This window comes from Pituophis catenifer, unplaced genomic scaffold (assembly GCF_029215685.1).
Source record: "Pituophis catenifer annectens isolate HBS135680 unplaced genomic scaffold, rPitCat1.0.hap2 SCAF_1, whole genome shotgun sequence".
NCBI lineage: Eukaryota > Metazoa > Chordata > Lepidosauria > Squamata > Colubridae > Pituophis > Pituophis catenifer.
The window spans coordinates 224642906-224667533 of NW_027256881.1; the positions used below are offsets into that span (position 1 = coordinate 224642906).

A 24628-nucleotide genomic window follows, 5' to 3' on the forward strand; every position below is an offset into this window, starting at 1 on the left:
TTCCAACCTGAAACTCAGAAGACAATTGATCTTCATTTCCTGAAGGGGTAGTACAGTAGGAAAATGCACTGTGGTTTGTTGTATCTTCTGCAACCGACATCATTTGTAGTGGGTGATGCAGTTTTGATTGCATCAGAGAATAAAACTGGTCTCATTCTGATTGGAATATCTATTCTTGCTTGATAATCGGTATTCCCACTTTTATCACTCATTCTGGAAGTGGGTGTGGGGAGGGCTTGGCATCTGCCCAAAAAGAAGACCTGGAATCTCTTTTCTGCCATTAGTGCTGGGAGCAACAAGCAGAGGGATTTTTTTTTTATTTTTTATTTTTTTTTTGCATCAGTAAGAAAGAAGATTTCTGCTCATGGACATCTCTTTCTGTGGCAAAAGATCCGTGCTATTTTATGGTCCCTAGAACCCCTTTCCAAAGACCTAGAATTTCACTCGAGATGTATTGCACATGATGAACCTTTGTAGAAAAGTCTAACAAAAGCAAAAGGAGCAAAAGGACAGCTGTGCAGCGGTTAAGGACAGTTTAACTAGGAATTATTGCATTTCACTGGGAGACAGTGCTAGAACAGCTGCTGGATCATGGAAGGCTACCTCTGTATTTTATTACCATGAAATGAATGGGTGTCAGGAAGCATGTCAGAATTCTAATAAGTAAAATAGAACTTAGAATCTAATACGTCAGAAATGAAATGCCAAACAGTGTAATTTTTAATCCATCAAAATGTCCTGGAAACTTGTTCTGTTTTATTATCATGAAAGATTTAAACACACACACACACACACACACACACACACACACACACACACACACACACATCTTTTCTTTAATCTCAGGTCAAGGTCACCACAATAGTATGTCCAATAGCTAGTTAATCCATTCACAAAGGCAGCCTGCCAGGAGTTGTAGCTGTGTCTGGTGAATTGTTGTTCACCACTGGCTGTGTCCTCTGTCTAATTTTGCTTTCTGTGCATTGAACTTATTGCTTGGTTACTGACAAACTTCCCCTTTGCCAGGCTGAAACAGAAACATTTGTCAGAGTATACAGCTCCTGTGAAACCCTCACTCCTTTAGATACGGAGCAGAGGGTGATGCTAAGAGTTAAGTCTCACTTCTGCCTTTTCGGTTTTAGGAATATCATGTGATCCAAATCGCTGCTTGTGAAACATCACAAAAATGAAACTTAATATGCAAAACCAAAAAAGTAAAAGATGACAATTAAATTCTTGTGGGTTGTTGTTGTTATTGTTGTTGTTATTGGTTTTTTATTCATCTGAAGGCAGGGAACATACCTAATATTCTTGCTTTCTATTTTCCCCACAACAACCACCCTATGAAGCAGCTTGGGCTGAGAGAGAGTGACTGTACCAAAGTCACCCAGCTGAATTTCATGCCTACGAAAGGCCTAGAACTGAGAGTCTACTGATTTCTAGGCCAACTCCTTACACCAAACTGGCTGCCAATCGCTCCAAAGCAAAATGTATAATTTATTTTTATTTATTTTATTATTCATATTTCTATGCCGCCCACTCCCCGAGGACTCTGGGCGGCTTACACCAAAGACAGTATACTAAATAGCATATTGCCCCCAACAATCTGGGTCCTCATTTTACCCACCTCGGAAGGATGGAAGGCTGAGTCAACCTTGAGCCGGTGAGATTTGATCCGCTGATCTGCTGAACTAGCAGTCAGTTGAAGTACCTGCAGTACTGCACTCTAACCACTGTGCCACCTCGGCTCGATAATAGTTAGAAGAGTAGCAATAAAGGAGAGCATGTATAGCTCAGGGTTGAAATGGGGGATCCTTGGTGCTCTCTGAGCTTGGTTGTTTTCTTGCAGACATTTCATTACCCAACCTAGACAACATCATCAGTGCTAGAGTGAGAAAAGTTTGTACTAGATTTGTTACAGTACATGAACCTTTCTCTTGGATGAGATTGAAGCCCATCATGATCTAGCATTTATTCTAGGGAAGCGATTGTGACAGCGGTCAGGAGAGGGTTAACTACCCTGATCTGGCAGAGATCGAGTCAGGAAGTTAAGCTCCTCCTCCTGCTGCTCCCTCCAGCTTTCTGACTCGATCTGTGCGGATCGGACGCACTTAGCCAATTCTCCTGATCGAGTGTCTTTATTCCTAGAGGAATAATTTATTTGAGGTGCAGTCAGCAGGAGAGGCTTTTTGTCTCTTCCTGCTGGGGCCGCTTGCGGTCCTCTGGGATTGAGGCTGTTATCGCGCCTCTCCCTTTACCGGCGCGTACGGCTCACGCCCAAACCCGCCGAGGGGAACTCCTTCTAGAGTTGCAGTTCCCCGGCTGCTTGGCGGCTGAAAGATCTATTGGCGGTTTGAATTCCGGCGAGCGGGGCTTTCTCCGCTTCTGAAGGCACCTCGCGGCTGAGTAATCCCTCTGCCGCTGTTTCAGCCGCCTCTTCAGTTGCAGCCTCACTCCCACGTTCAAACTTGCCGCCTGGGAGACCCGTCTGCGCTCGGCGCGAGGGTGATTGACAGCTCCTGATCGGACTGTTTCCTGGAGTGAAGACGGCGGTATAGTACCTGGCTCAGACTGGATTGGGGCTTAACGTGGGAGGTTTCCCCTTCTATTAACTGGGACAGTAGCTGGCGAGGCTTGTATTAGCCGCCATTAAAGCGCCCCTCCCGCCGCCATTTTGCTGCTGCCTCGTGGCCAATTGAGGCCTTCCCTTCCAAAATGGCGTCTCGTACTTCCAAATCATCCAAACGCTAGGCCTCTGAGGACCCTGAAGCTGGGCCTTCTTCGGCCGCACCTTCCAAGAGGGCAAAAAAGACTCATTCCTCCAAGGAGGATAAAAAGGCAGCTGACAAGGCCAAAGAGGAACTACGCCTTCATCAGGCAATTGAGCGGTCTATCCAGAAGGCCATGAGGGAGGCCTCAATTAGAGACGCTCCGGCTCTCCCTGGGTCTGCCCCCCCTCAACCTCCTCTGGCTTCCCATTTTTCCTCTGCTCCTCCACCCGAGGCATCTGGGGAGCAATCTCAGGCCTTGCAGCCCCTATCTCCTGATGGGGACCACTCTCCCCCTCCTCTACAAGAGGACGTTTGTGAGGCCCTTTTTGGACCCCAGTCGGAATCGCCTCCAACCCAGGGACAGGCAGCGGCCTCTTCCACCCCCAGGGATGCCCCTAATCCCGTGGAAAGTAATTTTCCTGCTGGCTTAAATTTAACTCCAGAATTCCTTAATTTCTTTCAAGCTGCCATACAAAAAGGGGTACAAGCCGAACTTCAGCGCAGAACCTCCTCCTGGGTGGCAGGTTCTGACTGCTCTCGGGCTGACTTAGAGGGTTCCCTCTTAGAGGAGGCCCATCCTTCAGCGGGGGCCTATACCCAGTCTGGGGCTCCTTCGGTGCACCCATCCGTCACTGCGGATGATGGTAGGGACAGGGATCTGTCCGAGGATGAGGACTTAGCACCTGATCAGCCGTCCTTCATTGGACTATTTAAGCCACAGCTTTTCAGGTCATTATTGCACAAAGCCAAACTGACCACCCGCCTGGGGAATCCTCCTGCCCCTTCCACTTCAGGGGGCGACTCAGGGACTCCTTTGCCCCTCTTTGAGGTTCCAGAAATCGAGACTGAAGAGATACCAGGGCCCAGACTATTTAAAGACGTACTAAAGAAGCAATGGTCGGCTCCTTCATCGGGACCTAATCCCAATCAGCTTGACCGGCGCTTCTATAATCTGGCCCCGGAATTGTCATCACTTCTGCAAATTCCCACAGTTGATCCTCCAGTAGCGGCCCTTACGGCCCAGGCTAATGTTACGGGTCCCCCTGAGGACAACCTCCGTCCGGAGGATAAACGGCTTGAGCAGTCTCTGGTGAAATCCCATCTGGCCTCGGCCTGGGCAGCTAAATCTGCCATGGCTTCATCCTTCTTTAGTAGGGCATCTATTCTATGGATCCGACAACTGCAGGATAGGCTCCCAGTGTCGGATTCCAGGACCCATCAAGATCTCAACAAGATCTTGGCCGCTTTGGAGTTCTCTGCGGACGCGACGCTCAATGCGTCTCGCTTTACGGCGAAAGCAATTGGTGCCTCTGTTACTGCCCGGCGCCTTTTCTGGCTCCGCAATTGGCAAGCAGATGCCAGATCAAAATGGCGCCTCGCCTCGTCCCCTTTTGAGGGTCCCTCCCTCTTCGGGGCCCCGTTGGAACCTCTCTTGATAGAAACAAGGGACAAGAAACGTATCCTTCCCAGTGTCTCTAGAAGATCCGAGTACCGGCGTTCCTTTCGCCCCTTTGACAGTCCCTCCCCAGGGGGGCGGTCTCCCAGGGCATTCCCTCCACGATCACGGCCTCCTGACCGCCAGGGATTCCAGTATCAGAGGGGATTCTCCAGACGCCAGCCCCGCGGGGGCCGCGGGCGGCCCTTCCGCAGGTCCCGTTAACTGCACGTCCAACCCTCCCATTGGGGGCCGCCTGGCTCTTTGCCAGCCAATGGGAGGTTTCATCTTCGGACGCTTGGGTCTGGGAGACGGTTAGGTGGGGCCTCTCCCTAGAATTTCTCTCCACTCCCCCCGACAGGTTTCTCCGATGCCCCCTTTCCCGGGATCGGCGGAAACGGCTCCTTCTGGCCTCGGCCGTCAAACACCTCCTTGATATCCGGGCCATCGAGCCGGTGCCACAGGAGCAGCACGGACAGGGTTTTTACTCCCGCCTGTTCGTCGTTCAGAAATCCTCGGGGGGCTGGAGAGCCATTCTGGACCTCAAGTCCTTGAACCGCTGGGTCCCCTACCGGCGGTTCAAGATGCAGTCCCTCTCTTCCATTCTGGAAGGCATTAGGGTTAGGGACTTCCTCACGTCAGTTGACCTGACGGAGGCCTATCTACATGTTCCCATTCATCCGGCGTACGTCAAATTTCTCCGGTTTTGTCATGTGGGCCGTCATTACCAGTACCGTGCCCTCCCATTCGGCCTCTCCTCAGCCCCCCGGGTCTTTACCAAATTAATGGCCGCACTTGCGGCGCACCTTCGAACTCGACCAATTCGGATCCAATGTTACCTAGACGATCTTCTCATACTTTCGAGTTCGGAGGCGCGGGCACGTCAGGATCTGGACACCACCCTCCAGGTCCTGGAGGCTCACGGTTTCTCCATCAATCGGACCAAGAGCCACCTGGTACCTACGACCCGCATCCAACACCTCGGGGCTATCATTGATACGGTCGAGTGTAGGGTCTACCTTTCCGAGGAGCGGCTGTCCAGCCTGCGGTCTCTGGTCAGCTCCGTTGCTCAGGGAACCCTGGTTTCCCTGGCAATCCTCTCCCAACTCCTGGGAAAGATGGTTTCATGCATTGGCATCGTGCCGTGGGCCCGTCTCCACTGCAGGGCCCTGCAGTGGTTTCTTCTCCCGTATCAGAAGTCCCGGAATTCGGCCTCCAACATGATTGTTCACCTTAACTCTTCTGTCATTCAGTCCCTCCACTGGTGGTCTTCCGGGGCCCTATCCAAGGGGAGGGAGTTCAGGGAGCCCGACCCAGTCATTCTAACTACAGATGCCAGCCTTTCTGGCTGGGGGGCCCACATCCAGTCCCGCCTAGCCCAAGGGCTTTGGTCTCCAGAGGACAAAGGCCACAACATAAACTGGCTAGAGCTCCGAGCCATCCACCTGGCCCTCCGGGTGTTCAGGGAGGTGGTAAGGGACAAGCATGTCATTGTCCGGACGGACAACGTGGCCGCCAAGGCCCATGTCAACCGCCTGGGGGGAACACGGTCTCGCCCCCTGATGGAGGAGGCGGAACGCCTGGGAGCCTGGGCGGAGGCCAACCTGAGGTCCCTCCGGGCCTCCCACATTTCGGGCCTGAGCAACACCCAGGCAGATTGGCTGAGCCGGTCGATGGTGGACCACGGCGAATGGCAGCTCGACCCGGCCCTGTTCCGGAGGATCACGCAACGGTTCGGGGTTCCCGTGGTAGACTTGTTTGCGACGAAGAACAACCGGCAGACGGATCGCTTCTTCTCCAGGTTTCCGGACCCGATGGCGGAATCCACGGATGCTCTCCTGAGCAGGTGGCCCAAGGGCCTCCTCTATGCCTTTCCTCCCCTTCCCCTCCTGTCCAGGGTCGTCCGGAAACTCCTGGAGGAGCAGGCGGACCTGATCCTCGTCGCTCCCTATTGGCCACGTCGGCCGTGGTTTGCCGACCTCCAGGCTCTCTCGGTCCATCCTCCTTGGCGTCTACCTCTCGCCGACGTCATCCTCCGGCAGGGCGCACTCCTCCACCCGGACGCTGCCTGGCTCCAGCTAACCGCCTGGCGGTTGAGCGCCAGCTCCTGACGGAATTTCATCTTCCCACCGACGTGGTCGACACCATCCTGGGGGCTCGTCGCCCGGCCACAATACGTATCTACGGCGCTACATGGCGATCCTTCGCGGGGTGGTGTGACTCAAAAGGGCTGGATCCGAAACTGGCTTCTACGGAACAGGTACTCGTTTTTCTTCAACGAGGGTTGGACGCGGGGCTCTCCCCCAACACCTTACGCAGGCAAGTAGCCGCTTTATCCTCTATTCTCTGTTTGGTTCCCGTCACTCCCTGGCCCATCGCCCTCTAATAAAGCTGTTCCTCAGAGGTGCTTCCAACTTCCGTCCTCCGCCCGTACATCGTTACCCCACCTGGGATCTCCCAAAGGTGCTAGACGCCCTCACACGGCCACCCTTTGAACCTCTTCATACCGTAGGCCTGCGGTTCCTATCCTATAAGGTGTCTTTCTTGGTTGCCATTACTTCCGCTAGGCGGATTTCGGAACTAGCAGCCCTCTCCACGAGAGCTGACCTTTGCACCTTTCACTCCGACAGGGTGGTCCTTCGTTTAGACCCCACGTTTCTCCCTAAGGTTAATTCCCTGTTCCATCGATCCCAGGAACTCGTTCTCCCGGATTTTTGCCCGCACCCGTCCCACCCACGGGAACGGGTTTGGCATTCTCTGGATGTTCGACGGGCCCTACGCATTTATATTCACCGAACGTCCTCCTTCCGTAGGTCGGAGGCCCTTTTTGTCTCCTTTCAGCCTTCCACCTTGGGTCTAAAGGTTTCCTCTCACACAGTGGGTCGTTGGCTTCGCGCCACTATTGCCTCTTCCTATGAGGCACTGTCTCTTCCTACTCCTCGCCGCATCACTGCTCATTCCACACGCAGTGCGGCTACCTCGGCAGCGTGGGCCACCCAGGCCCCTCTCCTTGAGATATGCCGGGCCGCGACGTGGGCGTCCCCCACGCCCTTCATCCGCCATTACCGAATAGATAGTTTTGCGTCGGCGGAGGCGGCTTTTGGTCGCCGGGTTCTTCAACAGGTCTGTGCGGACCAGGCCTCCACGTCCCGGGCGGGTCCCTCCCATTAGGTCACGGGCTTTCGCACGTCCCTCTCCTGACCGCTGTCACAATCGCTTCCCTAGAAAGGGCGTTGTCTTACCTGAACGCCCGTTCTGGGGACCGATGTGACAGCGGTCAGCCCCGCCCTCTTTTTTCTTCCGCCGGTCCGTCTCGGCTAGGAGCACTCCTGTTGTTTGTTTGTTTGTCTTTCAGGTGGCTAGTGCGTCGTCAGGACATCACTTCACATTCCTCGTCCGAAAGCTGGAGGGAGCAGCAGGAGGAGGAGCTTAACTTCCTGACTCGATCTCTGCCAGATCAGGGTAGTTAACCCTCTCCTGACCGCTGTCACATCGGTCCCCAGAACGGGCGTTCAGGTAAGACAACGCCCTGTTTCTTAATGTGATCAACCAGATTCTTTGAAGTACTTGTAAGCAAGGGACAGAGACATAGCCCACTGCCATCCATTCACCTTCAAGTGATATGTGGAGGCATATTGCTCCCTGAGCATGGAGTCTTCAGGACTAATAGCCCTTGATATCAATGTATCCCATGAATGCATTCAATCTCGATCTCAAGCCATCCATTGGACTCACCATTGCAACATAGTTGTTCTGACCTAGGCTCCCTTAAAAAGCAGGAAGCAGAGTCATGGTCCCGGCAAAACCTCTTTTATGTACAACTGTGAATTACTTTCATTCACAGTCAGCAAGGCCTGTCCAAACAGTCTTTCAGAGGAATATTTTTCCACACACTTTATCTCGCTTGGCAAGCTGCCACGTAACTTGTTTCCAAATGCAGTACAAGGCAAAACATGGCACAGAGTCTCTCAGTGATCTGTCCCCGTCCACACACACACACAAACACAGCCAGCCGAGGGTTAAGGAAGCACTTGGAACACACCCAGCTCTTTATCTCCAACTTGGCAGCGATGTACACGCCGTCTGCCAAATGCTTTTATTTCCACAGAAAACAGAAAGATAAATACTCAGCTTCCAAACGTCCAACAACAATAAATATTCCTCCCAGCAGTTCCGAACGAGGCTTTAGTGACTATCCAAGGTTAGTTTTGTTCGTCACAAGGATCACTGGCTACCACCCTCTATTATATAGTCTCTGGGGTGTGGTCCAGTGACTCAGTTCTAATCCCTAGCACGCCTCCTGAGCTGCTGCAATCGTTTATCACGCCTTCGGAGGCGTGCGTCCAGGAATGATGTCTCTCCCTCGCTCTCATCCGAGCCACCTGTCTCCTTGCTAATCTCCTCTCCCTCGGCCGGCACCTGAGACAGTGCCAGAGGGGAGGGGCCTGGAGAGGGAGGCCTGGCTGACTCCTCTTCCTCATGCTCGGAGCTTTCTTCCTCCGATGGGACAGGCTCAGAGGGCGGGGCCACAACACTCAGAGTCACAGAATGAACAAATTGTTTCCTGCAAAAGCCCACTCCCTGTTTGCTTCTCTTTTATTTCCTATGGGAGGGGCCAATCACCTCCAAGGTGTGGCTTTACTCCCAAATCGATCCTGCTTCCTGAGTTGTTCTTATCTTCTGGCAGCTCTGCGCATGCACACACTGGGAACAGGCTTCAGCTGTTCCTCTGCCTTGCTGCTGTCTAGCTCCCTCTCTGCCTCCGATGCAGAGCCCTCGTCTGAGCTTTCCTCAGCCCCCAGGACTGGCCCAAATTCCTCCCCAACTTCCTCACTTTCCAACTCTGCTGCCAGCTCTGCTGGCCAGTGGCGGGCTACAACAATAGTTTGGCAACAAATTCCGTAGGTTAAATTATCTGCTCTTTTTAAGAATGCAGATCCCTGGTTCTGATTATTTCTTCCTCCTTGCTCTGGTAAAGACAGTAGTACCAACTTTTAAAAAAAAAAAAATCTTCCAAAGAATACTGAGGCTTTATGAAATTCTAAAGCAGGAGTCCTGAATTCTAATTTGAATGGACAGGTACAAAACCTCGAGCGATTTCATGAATACTTAACACACATTGCCCAGTAAACTATCCCAGGCTTTCCAAACTGGGTTGCACCAATTACCATAATTCGCAGACGGTATGAAATTAGAGAAGATAATGTCTAACACACCTGAAGGAAATCAGTTTAAAGGAAGCTACTTTATACAATATCGTGCTTAACAAAATTTTGATAAAATAATAGATGGCATAGCACCAACATTTTATAAGATTTTATAGTTATCTTTCCTCAATCTCAGTATTGTTCTTGCCAGCTTTGTTTTTATGTTGGAGATGGTTTTATTCTATTTAAAGTTATTGTTCTGTGGCTTTACTTCTTTCTATGGTTTTAAATTGCTTCTCTAAATTGCTAGGGGAATATTGCTTATTAGGAGTAAACATATAAATAATCCATATAAATAAATAGCTTCCTGTTTGAATTGCCAGTTAATGAAGTAACAAAAAAGTTGGTTTCATTTGCATAACATAAAAATGTTTTTAAACAATTATCAATGTTCTGATTATTTTAAACTGTTCAGCTGTTCCCTAATGTTTGTTATCTATAATTCAGTGGTGAAATCCAGCTGGATCTATCCGGCTCGCACGAGCCGGTAGGGCTGGTGGCGGGAGGGTCTGCCCAGCCACCGGGACATCATCACGTCCTGGTTTTGACCCTCTGTGCATGCTCGTGTGTGCGCGCGCTCACATTTCTGATCTGGTAGTGAAGGTAAGTGCATTTTACCCCTGCTATAATTGCTACCAATTTTCAAAAATCTGAAAACCACTCAACTTTTTAAAACTGAAAAGTGGAGTAGAAGTGTCTTTGGTGAATTAGTTTTTAATTTTTCCAATTCCAGTATTTAATAATCATCAGAGTATCTTCAGTGAACCTTTTACAGGTTTTAGCATTCTGAAAGCAGGATGAAAGAGGAGACTGTGTTCCTTGATCCAACTTTCAGAAAGTTTTGTGATTTTCAATAACTTCATACAAACCACAAAATATTCTTCATCTTTTCAAAAACACTTTAATTAAATAGCTTCTTTAGATTGTTATTCAATACTGGAAAATATTTTTATAATTTCTGGCTATAACCTGCTTTTTAAAAAATTCTATAGGATGGTTATATTTGCATGAAAAAAGGTCCTTTCATTTAACATGTCCCTTTAGGGCAATTTTTATAAAAGTACCAAGTTTATTCAAGGCTGCTAACATTTCACGATGACAGTTTCAATGGGCATATAAATCTAAGGCAAAAACTGAAATCTAGGATTAGCATAGTCCTTGAGGAGGCACACTTCTTGTTTAGTCTTTTTTCCTTTTTTTAAGTTGAAGAGTTTTTTAAAAAAGTTTGACACTGCAGAAAATATTTAATTACACAAAACAGATTGCATCAGCACTTTCATCCATCTCATGACAATGCTTTATATCAGCTTTTTCCAAGTTGGCTTCCCCATGTATTGGACTAAAATCCCACTGTCCTCAATGCTCAATAACTAGGGATGATGGACATTGTTGTCCACCATAATCAGATTGGGGAAGATTGCTATATAAAGAGGTGTCAGCATTTGGAAAAGCTGTTTTTTCTTCACTATATTTCCTTTAAACATTTGTCAGTTAGAGACCTGTGATTAATTTCAGATTAATTCTAAATCACATTGCTATGCTGCACATTAGAAAATCATTATTTCATCAAGATTTGATGAAACAAAACATTTGAAGTACATGGGATATGGAATAGTTATCTTTATATTTTAATGCTGCAACTGTTCTCATATGATAGCTTAGCTTGATATGAATCCCTTTGTTTCATTTGTAGGTGAGCAAGTTACACCAAAACCATTTACACCAGAAGAAGCTAAAGAAATTGTGATGACTCTTCAAAAACCAGTGGTCTTCAACAACATGACTTTCGATTGGCCGGTACTTCATTGGAATGTTACACATCTGGCTAGTCTATTGGCTGGAAAGAAAATACTTTTTAGAATAGGAAGGAAGGACACAGGTAGAGCAATATAACCTTCTTTCTCATTTCTCCCTATACAGATACAGTACTTCAGGTGTATTTTCTCCTTAAAATAAATGGGAAATGCTATAGAATGGTTCACAGTAATATCAGCCATTTTAAAATAATAAAGAACAATAATAATGCATGTCCATTGTGAGATGGATTAGCAACAAGGTGCCCTCCAAGTATACAATGAAATGAAATGAAACATCCACTGACATCCATCTACTAACTAGTATTCCTGAAAGAAACAAATTCTTTCTTTTCCCTTAAGGCATCCTCTGCATCTATTCTAAATGTCTGGAGGGATGGGAAGAAGTTTACCTGCATGAATGGAAGAGCATTGACATAAAGTTTGACATTGCTTTCACTCTTCAGGTAGTCCTCGACTTACAACAGTTCATTTAGTCACCGTTCAAAGTTACAGTGCCACTGAAAAAAGTGACTTATGATCATTTTTCACAGTAACAACTTTTGCAGCATCCCCATGGTCATGTGATCAAAAATCAGATTCTTGGCAACTGACTCATATTTATCCTAGTTGCATTATCCTGGGGTCATGTGATCAATGGACAAGCCAGTTTCACTTAACAACTATGTTATTAACTTAACAACTGCAGTTATTGACTTACGAATTGTGCAAGAAATGTCATAAAATGGTGGCAAAATTCACTTAACAAATATCTCATTTAGCAACAGAAGTTTTGGGCTCAATGGTGGTTGTAATTCGAGGACTACCGATACTACAATTGACAGTTCAGCAAATTTATTTACAATGAACCGTATACCATCCACAAAATATTACAGATGCAGTAAAACATACTGTAAAATAAATATGTATAAATACATTGAACATAAAGGAGTGATAGGAAGTACTTCTGAGTACAGAGTATATTGTTTGCTGTTCAAAAATCCTGTTAGAACTCTAGTTGTAAATTATTGTTTAGAACCTGTCCATAGTAAATAGAATACATATTAAGAAGGGATTTTATTCACTTCTTCACAAAACAGCTGTGCTGTGTTTATTGTTGTGAGCTGTGTTGATATACAAGTACAATTGGGATTGGAAGAACACACAATGGCCAATTCTGTTTAGGCAATTTTATTTTGAGCTTCGGAAATGTCTGGGATCTGAGGAGTTGTGATTAGGCACCAATATTGATTTTCATATTGAAATGAAAATGCTGTCTTCTATTATTTATATGGAACTTATCTGATTTTATTCATGTAAAGGTCTCCAGAATCCTTTGATGAAAGATGCTGTGTAAAATGTTCTACCAAGAAACATGCTTGTACTAAAAGTGATCACTTTTACTGTAGGTTAACTCTGAAATATAGATGACCAATTTTTCTTCTTCTTTTATTTGCTTCTCCCCCCAAAAAAATACTACACTTTCAGCTTTATAGTAGTCTATATATAGTAAATATATAGAAGCCTGAGTGGCGTAGGAGGCTAATGCCTCCTACTAAGGCAGCATTTAACATCCAGCTGCCTGCAATTACTGTGAGTTCAATTCTCACCAGGCTCAAGGTCGACTCAGCCTTCCATCCTTTCTAAGGTGGGTAAAATGAGGACCCGGTTTGTGGGGGCAATAAGCTGACTTTGTATAAAATATACAAAAGTATGAAGGCTATTGCTTAACGCATTGTAAGCCGCCCTGAGTCTCCCGAGAAGGGCGGCATATAAAAATAAATAAATAAATAAATAAATAAATAAATAAATAAATAAATAAATAAATAAATAAATAGTAGTCTATATATAGTAAATAGGGATGCAGTGGATCAGTGGCTAAGATGCTGAGCTTGTCGATCGAAAGGTCAGCAGTTCGGCGGTTCGAATCCCTAGTGCCACATAACAGAGTGAGCTCCCGTTACTTGTCCCAGCTTCTGCCAACCTAGCAGTTTGAAAGCACTAGCACATATGTGCAAGGGGAACCTTTACCTTTACCTATATAAAGTAAATTTGGTAGCAACATTAATTGAAAGGCAGCATATAGAGTACTCAGTTCTAGATATAAGATATTATTTTATGGTAAAATACATTAAGGTCTTTTTGTAGACTACTCCCCATATTTGGTATTTAAAAAGGAATAAGAAACTCAGAGAGTTAGCCTAAAATTCATGACCTGATGCAAAGAATAAAAGTTATGATTTATCCTACTGCTTTCTATTATTCAGATATCTTAATGAGTAGAGGTTTTTCAAGCTAACTTCATTTTTTAAAAAAACTTATTCCATTATCACTGGACAACTGTACTTAATTGATAATTTTTAATTATTTACCATGGAAGTATGAATAATTCACAACATAATGAATAATTTTTTATTTCTTGCTGAATCAGAGGTAAATTACTCAAAATCTCTGTTCAGAGGGTCACTGAACAAGCTATATAATCTTTTGGCTATGTCAGCGATAACCAGAATTTTGCACATAAAATATCCAAGTAAATAAATTTAATAGTTCTTGCAAGAATTTGCAAGAAATTGAGGTTAGCCCAGATGCGCGGATTGTATACTAAATTCAGCCAACCCAATGTACTGGAAATGTTTTGAATCTACACCAATATTTCTTTGCTGGCTAAAAGGGATAACATTTGAATCCCAAAACATCTGGACAGTACCAAATTGTCTGTCTTTGAGAAGCACTGAAATGAACATTGACTCTTGCTTCCCTCAGCTTTTGCCTCTTCTCTTTTAGAGCAGATGGATCAGGCACATGGTACTTCATTTAATTTTGTTTATTATTTCTCATATAGTCTACTTTCATATCAGAGGCAGAACACAGTTGATCTTGTTTCTGTACACTATTAAAACCTGCAGATTACCTGCATTTTTAAAAGAAGAAATATCCATTTAATTTTGCATTTGGACAAGAGCTGAAACTTAAGGGGAAACGCTAAGCGCATACTTTTAAAAGAAAACTGATTTAGGGTTTTATTTTTGCTTTCGTTTGAAATAAATCAGAATGTTTGAGAATCTCCTAGCTGCCTTTCCAATGCAGTCAGAATAATAAAAGATAAGTACCGTATTTTTCACTCTATAAGACACACTTCCCCCCCCCCCAAAAAAAAGTGGACGGACCTGGTCCTTTGGTCAATAGCAGCCAGGCTGTGGTGGTGGGGTCCTTTTACAGTGCTGAACCCTGCCTCTTCTTTTTTTGTCATTGCCTGCCTCTTCTGTCTCTTTTCCACAGTGCAGGAGTCAATAGAGCTGGCACATGAGAGGACGCCTATCTGTGGTCTTCTCAGGCTCCACCTGATTTTTTTTTCTTGTTTTCCTTCTCTAAACCTAGGTGCATCTTATGGTCAGGTGCGTCTTATAGTGCGAAAAATATGGTAGTCTCTGAGCATTGCCTTGCTGGTAAAAATGAAAAGCATCCATACTGTATTTAAATAACTGTACCTGATGAGTCAAATGAAGAGTTAACAATTATTCTGCCATTCATGCATTCTGCTGCAATTTGGTTTCCCCAGCAACAGTAATTTTGGCCAATGTGTAATACTGTGCATTATGTTTTTGGGATGAAGGACTAGTTTTTGTAATGAGAAATGAAAGTCTGATAAGCCAATAATTGTGGAATTGCATTGCAATATTGTGGAAACAAAAATAAAGCACTTCTTTTTCCTTATATGAGAAAATTTCGGGGTGAGGAAGAATTTCACCTTATTCACAAATATTGAGTTTGCGAGTACACTTTCTAGCTCTCTTTACATTTCTGCATTTCAGATAATGCAAAACTGTATGATTACACAAAGCCAAAAGTAAGATTAGTTCCTCCAAGCCCTTTGGTATCTACTTTGCATAAAATTAAGCAGTTTTATCTAGAGTCTTAACTCTATGTATAGTGATAGATTTGCATTCCACTTACAATATTGTCAATTCTGTTGAGGTTGGTGCACTCAGGAAACAAGAAGCACCCAGATTTCTGGAATACCGTTTATTGCAAGTAGGATAAGTTAACAGAATCTTGAAAGCCTGCCAAAGCAAGTCTTCAGATCAACTTGGCAAAATTAAGGTGGAGTTACTGAGTCTTTTTCTCACGCTTTCCCACTCCCCTGGACTAAGGAATCATTTCTGTAATGGTCTTCCCTCCTATAATGGTCCCGTTTCATCCTCTGAGTTCCCAGGGTTTGTCATACATTCTATTGCATATAGGAAAAGTTCTGTTATAAGCTTTGTTATATAATAAACACAGTAGAGTTTCCTTTGAGTCGAGCTTAATATCTGGTGACTTTACAGACACATCACTGCATTGTCTTGCTTGAACACTGAACTGATTGAACACTGAGGACCCAGTTTGTGGGGGCAATAAGCTGACTTTGTATAAAATAGAACACCGCTTGGGGGGGGGGGGGGCGAAAGCCCTACTAAGCAGGTATATACAAAAGTATGAAGGCTATTGCTTAAAAGCATTGTAAGCCGCCCTGAGTCTCTGGAGAAGGGCGGCATATAAATCAAACAAACAAACAAACAAACAAGATAAATGATAAATAATAATAAATAAATAAATAAATAAATAAACTGATTAGGCATTGCCTTCTTCTGAGCCTTCCATTTATTTATTTATTTGCTTACTTTCCAGACTAGGCACCAATCCTAGTTTTTTTTTTTTTTTTCTTAGTAGTTTTCTTAATGGTTTCCCTCCAAATCCTAATCAGGTCTGACCCTGCTTAGCTTTTTGAGATTAATGGGAAGTCAATAACAGTCAAGCCATCTGCTTTCTCTCTAATAAGACATTAGAAATTCAGAATATTGTCCATATGAATATATTTTTACTCACGAGACATTCTCATTTCTTGCCCATTTTTCCAGATCACTCTCACTCACTGCATTTCCTTAAAGTCAGCTCAGGGTTGAGGGAGACTCCAGAGCAATATGGCCTATTGAATCGGGGGCAATAGGAAATAAAGGGAATTGACTAAAATCGCTCACCTCCTTTTCCATCAATTGGCAGGGTTCAGAGGCTCTCAGTATCCTTTATTATTCCAAGAAGCGACATATCCATCGGCTCTCTGAATAATATTTTTGAAAGAGTTTCATGCATCACCATTGAAATTGCCCTTGCCATTGATGATATTTTGTATAGAAAGGTCTTTGTCATCTTGATACTGGGATTTTTATGGTATGAATTAAACGTAATCATACAAGATAAAAGAATGCCAATAGGTTGAGAGCAATTGTAAAAAAAAAGGAATTTTGAAAAATAGCAAACAGATGTTAATACGCACCTTTGTTATATGTAGTAATGTTGAAAAATATCTTGCCAGCTTTTAAAATCTGTTTTTACTTTTAAGCTTTAAAGAGAATAAGAACAGAAAGGGAATCTTGCTGGAGGAGACCAAAAGCCCATCTAGTTTTGTACAGATTTTTGTTCACAAAAAGATGAATGCTAGTGGATTCAAATATGCTTTTCATGCCCTGGTGGAATATGTATATTTGGCTGATCTAGGAAATCTATCCCTCAGAAATCGATAATTAGTTTTTACAATGATTTATGTCTTCAAAATATAGATAAGCACAGACATACTATTGATTGTATGCTATCAAATTGTTTTTGACTCCTAGCAACCATATAGAGAGATTTTCTCCACGAAGATCAATTCCTAACCTGTTCTTTCAAGTCTCCCAATGGTGCTTTCATTGCCACTGTAACTGAATCCATCCACCTTACTGCTGATTCTTCCACCTTTTTCAGTATTAGAGTCTTTTCCAGAGATCTGGGGGTTCACAAAATGTGTCCAAACTAGGTTTATTTGAGCTTCATTATTTGTGCCTCAAGTGAGACTCTGAGTTGATTGTTCAATGATTCATTGGTTTGTTTTCTTGGCTGTCCCAATTATTCTCAGGAAACTTGTCCAATACCAAGTTTCAAAGGAGTCAATAGTCCTCCTATCCTGCTTCTTTAAAATCACAGGGAATACTGTACAATACCATGACTTGTATGATTCTGATCTTTATAGATATAAGCACATCACAGCATTTGTATTTTTTCCGAGGCCTTCATGGTTGATCTATCAAGTACTAGCCTTGATGTATTTCATGACTGCTGGTTCTTTTACTGTTGATGGTTGATCTTAAAAGGCAGAACCTATTCATTACTTTGATATATTCATTGTCAGTTCTAAGACTGGCTGTTAGTATCTTTTGTCATTATAGCAATTTAGATTTTATATTTAGTTTTTTTCACTGTGCTCTTTGAGTTTTAGTTTAGCTTGCAGATCTTGGCATTTATGGCTGTCCGGGAAGGGTCATCAACATAGTGCAGGTAATATTTTCTTCTCTTCCAGCGTTAAAACCACATTCATCTTTTTTCCAATTCAGCTTCTTTTAATATATATTCCCTATGTAGGTTGAATAGATAATAGGATCATATGCAGCCTTGTTGTACTCTTTTGCCAACCTGGAGTTGGTCTGTTAGTCTGTTTTGCCACATTCTGACCATACTGTGGCTTCCTGACCTGTATATAAGTGCTCATGAGAACAAGTTATTCTGTGATTCCCATTTCTCTGAACACTTTCTATAGCTTCATGTGAATAACACAACCAATGGCTTTTCTATAATGAATGAAGCACTTATTGACATCTTTTTGGCTTTCTTTAGCTTTTGCAATTACCCAGTTTGGATTAGTAATAGTGTCTCATGTTCCTCTGTCTTTTCCAAAGCCAGCTTGAACATCTGGCATCTTTTCTTCCATGTAGGGCTCTAATCGGTTCTCGATAACCCTAAGCATTCTTTTGCTAGCATGTGACAATAAGAATATTGTACAATAATTTGCACAATAAGTCTTTTTTGGTATTGGAATGTAGATTTATGTTGTCTAATCAGTTGGCCATGGTATCATTCTCCAGATTTGCAAACATAGCCTGGTTAATATTTTGACTAGTTCTTCTGCTGGTGCTTGCCATATTTCAGTGGGTGTTACATTAGTTCTTGTAGGCTTCCAACTTGGTAATGACAGAGTGCTGATCTAACATCATCTTTCAGTACAAGAGGTTCTTGTAAATAAGGAATATTTTCTAAGGTACCTTGGATGTTGACATCTCTACTATATAGTGTTTCAGTATACATCTTCCATCTTCTCTTTTTAATTGGTTACCATCTGTCTCCCAGCATCCTTTGGCATATTAATGTTGTTCTCCTATGTATGCAGTACAATGCAATGAGCCATGTGCAGATCTGTACATTGGGGAAACAAAACAATCACTTCATAAATACATGACACAACAGAGGAGAACAAACCCATCAGGACAAGATTCAGCAGTCCATCTGCATTTAAAAGACAAAGGCCACTCTTTTGGAGACAGCAAAGTCCACATTTTGGACAGAGAGGACCGCTGGTTTGAAAGAGGAGTCAAAGAGACCATCTATGTCAAAAATGAACAGCCCTCTCTCAACAGAGGGAGAGGGATATGACATCATCTATGTCCAGTCTACAACAAGTCCTTTCAACAATTCCAATAAGGCCCCACACCCATTTGCTCTACTCAGGTGACCCTGATGACACAGATAAACCTCCAGGTGGCCTCAATGACTCTCTAAAAGAATGCAAATGACCAGCTGTCTGCAAAGAATATAATTCCTTCCATTCCCCATCATCTAGTCAGAGCTGAAGAAGCTTCTTGGATGAGAAATGAAACATCTTTTTTTAAAAAAACCCAGAAAGTTCAGTTGCCTCTTGAAAAAGCACCTTTGGGGCAACTATGACCTGGATGACTGAGAATCTCCATAGGCATACTCCAAAAGATCCTCAACTCATCCTCAGTAGCACATGGACCTGAGAGGTCCATCATCCAGCACTATATTGTCATTCATTTTACCTTTTCTATCCATGCGGTTTTCTTAGTAAAAACATAGAGGTGGATTTCCTTCTCCCACGCAACAAGTTGATATCTTTGCTATTGACACTAAAGTGATCATCTGCTTCTGGCATCTTCCTATATTACGGCTGTTCAATATAGGTGCCTGCTTGTTTGAAGGGTGACCTTCTCACCTTGGGTGACACTGCTGGGAATAAATACTTCTAGCGCACAATCCAGCATTCTTTTTGATTCCTCCCAGGAACATCCAACAACAACACCAGAGCACAGCAGGACTTGGGTGGGATAAACATCCTATACATTATCATGGTGATTCTCAATCTGTGGTCCGTGGACACTGGTGGGGGGAGGGGGCGCAATGTTATCACAGGAGGTCTTGAAGGCTTGAAGAAATGTTATGATTTAAATCTTGATTTAAGTCTTGGGTGGGTCCATGGCCATGGCCAAAAAGGTATTTAAAGGGGGTCTGTGGTGAAGAAAAACTTGAAAATCACTGCATTAACAAATAAAGTTTGTTAATGCCTCAGTGTCCCAGAGAATTAAATACACTGTAGTATCATCTATATCTATAGCCTTACTTTTCTTTAAAAATATATTATTGAGAGTAAAGCTCTTTCTCAAATGAACAATGAAATCTACTTTGTGTGGAAAAATGGCAAAAAAATTGCAGTGGTACTTAATACATTTATGGGGGAATGATTACTTGTTTAGTTGTGGCAATAGCCTACTGAATTTTCATCTAAACAGTCTAGGAAAAAGGCATTTAAAATGTTTATTTGGAACATCATAGGCTGACTCCCAGACTATATATGTACAACATTTTCTTCTCTCTTATGAATTCTGTCTAGGAGAAAAGATAGAAGAATATCTGGCTATTTATTTTCAGTGTGTATTTCAGTTCCCAAAACTCACTGGTTTGACAGCATACAGATTCAGTTAAAATCCAGACATACTAAATATCTCCACTTGTGAGCTGAACAATACAATTTTTGCTGATGAATACAGGAAAGAGAAATGTTTCTGGGGAATATTTGAGGAACCTGCTGCTTGTAATCCAAAGTGAACTCTAGACCCTTGGTTTAAAAAATGTCATTGCATAAAACAGATGCATAATTCATTCGTATGAGGTTAAATCACGATGGTTCCGCTGATCCTCCAGCTTTTTATTTCATTTCCCTTTCTCGGAAAAATACAACAGGCAGTCTGAGTGCAAAAGATATCTAATTCTGGCATTATATAAATGCAAGAAATAAAAACGTAATTCAGTCCCTTTGATATGCAGCAAGGCTCAAAAAGTTCTGGCTTGTAATCCTAGAAGACAGCTGTTATTCCATGCCAACACAACCAGCCAAGATGGATCAGAGATTGACTTAGTAGAAGGCAACAACCTTTGTGTTTCTATGGACTAAAACCTAAGCTTCTTGGCTGGAAAGGAAATATTTCAGGGATTTTAACAGAGGCCCATATCCTCACAACTAGGAAATCAGCATCTTTGAATGGCAAATGAAGAGAATTTCGAAAGCAATTGAAAACAAGGCGTAGACCCTAGGGCAGTGATAGCTAACCTTTTTACCATTGCGTGCCAGGAGTGGGCGGAGCGCGGGGAGGGTCGCATGTGCACGTGCCCACACCCATAATTCTATGTGCCCCGTGTCTGTGCACACGATTCCTCCACGCTTCCCACCCTCCTGGCACATGATAGCTCGGGTAGGCCCGTTTTTCTTTCTCCCCAGGCTCCAGAGCTTTTCTAGGAGTCTGGAGAGGGCGAAAACGGCCTTTTTCACCCTTTGCCAACGGTCCCACTGGAAGTTGGCAAACGGGATGTTTTCAGCCTCTAGAGGGCTTCCGGGGGAATGGGAAAAGCCGTTTTCACCCTCCCCAGATTCCTAGAAAGGCTCTGGAGCCTGAGGAGAGAAATGGGTCTTTCCCACCACCACCACCACCCCAAGGCCCTCTGGAGACAGGAAGCAGCCTATTTCCCTACTTCTGGTGGGCCCAGAAGGCCTGAAAATCAGCTGGCATGTGCCGGAGCTGAGCTTGCATGCCCACTAATATGGCTACGCATGCCACCTGTGGCACGCATGCCATAGGTTCACCATCAAGGCTCTAGGGCTAAAACAAAGTTCTCACTGAGGATGCCTTAGTAATTCTTTAAATCTTGACAGAGATTTTTAAGAGAGTTTAAAAAGCACTGAGTGTCTGCAGTGCCACTAGTCTATACATTAGTAGCACTGCGGAAGCTCCCCATCACTTAAATGAGCGGTCTCAAAACTTGACAACTTTAAGACTTGTGGACTTCAACTCCCAGAATTCCCCAGCCAGACAATTCTGGGAGTTGAACTCCACAGGTTTTAAAGTTCCCAAGTTTGGAGAGACCTGACTTAAATAATGGTGGACTTGGGCACATTCATTGATCATGCACCAAAATCTAAACCCAAATTAGCTTGGATCCTGAAACAAATGTACAATTATTGGAAGATTGGATTGCTGTTCTCACAGCTACAGACAGGGTAACCAGTTACTGAATCTAAGAAGGCAGTTAGTTCTCTTTTCCTACTGGCACTCTGCGTTTTCAGTGACTATTTATGAAATACATAAAGCAAGCAGCAGGTTTTTGGTTATTTGCTCCTCTCGATTCCATTTTTATATCAGTAGGGTCCACACGAAGCCCTGATGAGATTTGGTGGCAATGTTATGAAAAATTCAGAAACTCCAAAAGGGACAAACATTTATTGAAAGAACTAGATATAGTTTAAAGGCAAACACAAAACCTCGTCTACAGACTTAGGCACAACAAAGGCTCCCAGCAATAAAAGAGTTACGTATGAGCGTTGTCATATATGCTGCATCTTCGGCTGAAACATCTATAAACTGCTGTAATTTCATTTGTGGTTTTTATATTGCATTTAACCAGCAGTCTGAGGCAGAGAGAGAAAGTTATTGCTTTCTCTCCTAAAGTGCTTTGCTTCATATCTGTCTTTTATTATTGGTGTTGTGTTTAATGTGCATGTAATGTTGTCTCTTTTGATACAGCTACGGCTCCTCTCTTCGAAACGGAGTGTGCGTATGCAGAGGCTACGCTTGATGATTTTCTGGCCTGGAGTGGAAGACAGCAACCTTGTCCTTCTGGACCATTCAGTAGTTATGATTTGTGTAAATACTGGATGTATGCTGACTATAAGTACATCAATATGCTATTTGAAGACAAGCCAGAACATTTTCAGGTACATTTACTTTCCTTTGTCCTTTATTTATCTCATCAAAATGATGGGGTGATTCAGGAAATCCTGATTATTAAAGAACCTTTTTCTGGTGTACTGAAAAATCAGTGTGCTGTGGAGGGTTTTTAAAAACATTTTATTTCATTTTTAAATATTTAATTTATTTCAATGAATATTTACTTGCATTCCTAGTTTTCTTCCCAAAGATCCAAGCACTGTACAGTACATATGAGCTTTACCAGTTCTATTATCATAGAATCACAGAGTTAATAAAATTCATATAGGCCGCAGTCCAATTTTGAATATAAAAACTGAAGACAAAGCTTCCCCAGTAAATGGCTATCTACTCTTGGCTTGGACATCTTCATTTGAAAGAGGCCCCATCTTTCTGAAGAATGTATTGTATTGTCAAACTATTCTTACTATCAAGAATTCCTTCTGGTATCCAGATTTCTGAAATTCGAGATGTATCCTTCTGTAACTCAATCTCATTAGATCTAGCCTACCTTCTGTCACCTTCTGCAGAAAGCCCTTCAAGGATGCTTGAAGAGGACTAGCACATCCAACCAGTGTCCTCATGCCAGACACACTCACTTCCTTTATACATTCCTAGTAGCACGTGTTTCCCTAATCAGTAATAATCATTCCTTTCTTCTGAGTTCAATTCAGTTAGCTATAATGGTCTCTTCTTACAGTATTGCTTCCAGAATTGAATGCAGCGTCAAAATAGTCTTGTGAAGATTATTAGGCAGAAAGGCAATAATTAAGACAAGGTCACTCAGTGAATGTCCTTCTTTACCTGATTTTAACCAGCTCTTCCATACTGAGTATGAATTAATCACTATATATTTAAATTTCATAAACATATGCTATGTACCTTTATAGCAGCAGTGAAATCTGGCCGGATCTATCTGGCTCGTGTGAACCGGTAGCGCCGGTGGCGGGAGACTCCGCCAACCCCCTGGGACATCATTATGTCCCATTTTTGACCTTCTGCGCATGCACAGAAGGCTCTGCACATGCTAGAAGAGGCATGTGCACGCATAGCATGCACACATTCCCACGCATTCCCGTTCCCGAATCGGTAGCAAAGGTAAGTGGATTTCACCGTTGCCTTATAGTACCCTTTAAATATGTTTACCTACTTGATTCTCCCTCTCCCAAACTGTAGGATAACAACACTGGCTTATCTTATTGGGCTGTTAGAAAGAATTCTGATACATTCAATGCAAAGCAGATAAGCTATTCAATTAAACATTACATGTATAAATAAAACTATGTTGAACACTATATGTTCAATGAAAACACCGTGTGATTAAAAACACAACACATAACCTATGAACTCTTTTTGGGCCATAGTCTGTAGAATGTAGGGAGCTGTAATGGGATCTGTAATCCAAGAGCAGTTGCTGGATTATATGTTGCCTGTCCTTGAGGTAAATGATAGGAATCATTATAGCTTTATAGAGAGGTGAGATAGAAGGGCTTTCAATAAATACATTTAAGAAACTGGAACATCAGACTTTGCTCAACAGTTATTCAACCAGAGGAAGAGAGAGAGAGAGAGAAATCTCATTATCTGTTCCTGGTGAAGTAGTTTATGCATGCCAATGATACATACCATCAAGACAGAGGTGGGTTTCAGCAGGTTCTGACCAGTTCTAGAGAACCGGTAGCAGAAATTTTGAGTAGTTCAGAGAACCAGTAGTAAAAATTCTGACTGACCCCACCCCCATCTATTCTCTGCCTCCCAAGTCCCAGCTGATCAGGAGGGAATGGAGATTTTACCGTATCCTTCCCCTGCCACGCCAACCAAGCCACACCACGCCCACCAAACCACGCCCACAGAACCGGTAGTAAAAAAATTTTGAAACCCACCACTGCATCAGGAGTGTACATTCCCCCAAAGCCACCCAAGATGAGTAGTCATTCATAGAAGAAGGGACACACTATAAATATAATTTATTGGAGAATGGCAACCCACTTCAGTAGTCCACCCAGGAAACCAAATGGACAATAACCAACAGTTTCATGTCAACGCGGTTCTGAAAGATGAGCTTCCTACGCTATTCTTTTTTTTTTAAAAAAAAATGACAAAGTGAATAGACTATACCCGTGATGGCGAACCTATGGCATCCGTTGCCCCAACCCAGTTCCACTGCACATTCACGCGTGCCTCCCGCCGGCCAACGTCTTCAGGTCTACTGCGCACATGGGGACAGGGCGCATGCGAGGAACGTCTGGAAGACCTGCACCAACCTGGAAGCCAAAACGGCACGGGGGGACACATGTGC

At 43.6% G+C, this 24628-nt stretch overlaps 1 protein-coding gene across 1 annotated transcript in view; it reads left to right on the top strand.

Moving 5' to 3' along the window:
* Positions 1 to 24628, top strand: part of HSPBAP1 (HSPB1 associated protein 1) — an 83164-nt gene that overhangs the window by 31456 nt on the left and 27080 nt on the right. The window contains exons 2-3 of the mRNA XM_070957089.1: positions 11107 to 11292; positions 22147 to 22337. Of these exons, the coding sequence (XP_070813190.1) occupies positions 11107 to 11292; positions 22147 to 22337 (377 nt within the window). The remainder of the gene's footprint in view (positions 1 to 11106; positions 11293 to 22146; positions 22338 to 24628) is intronic.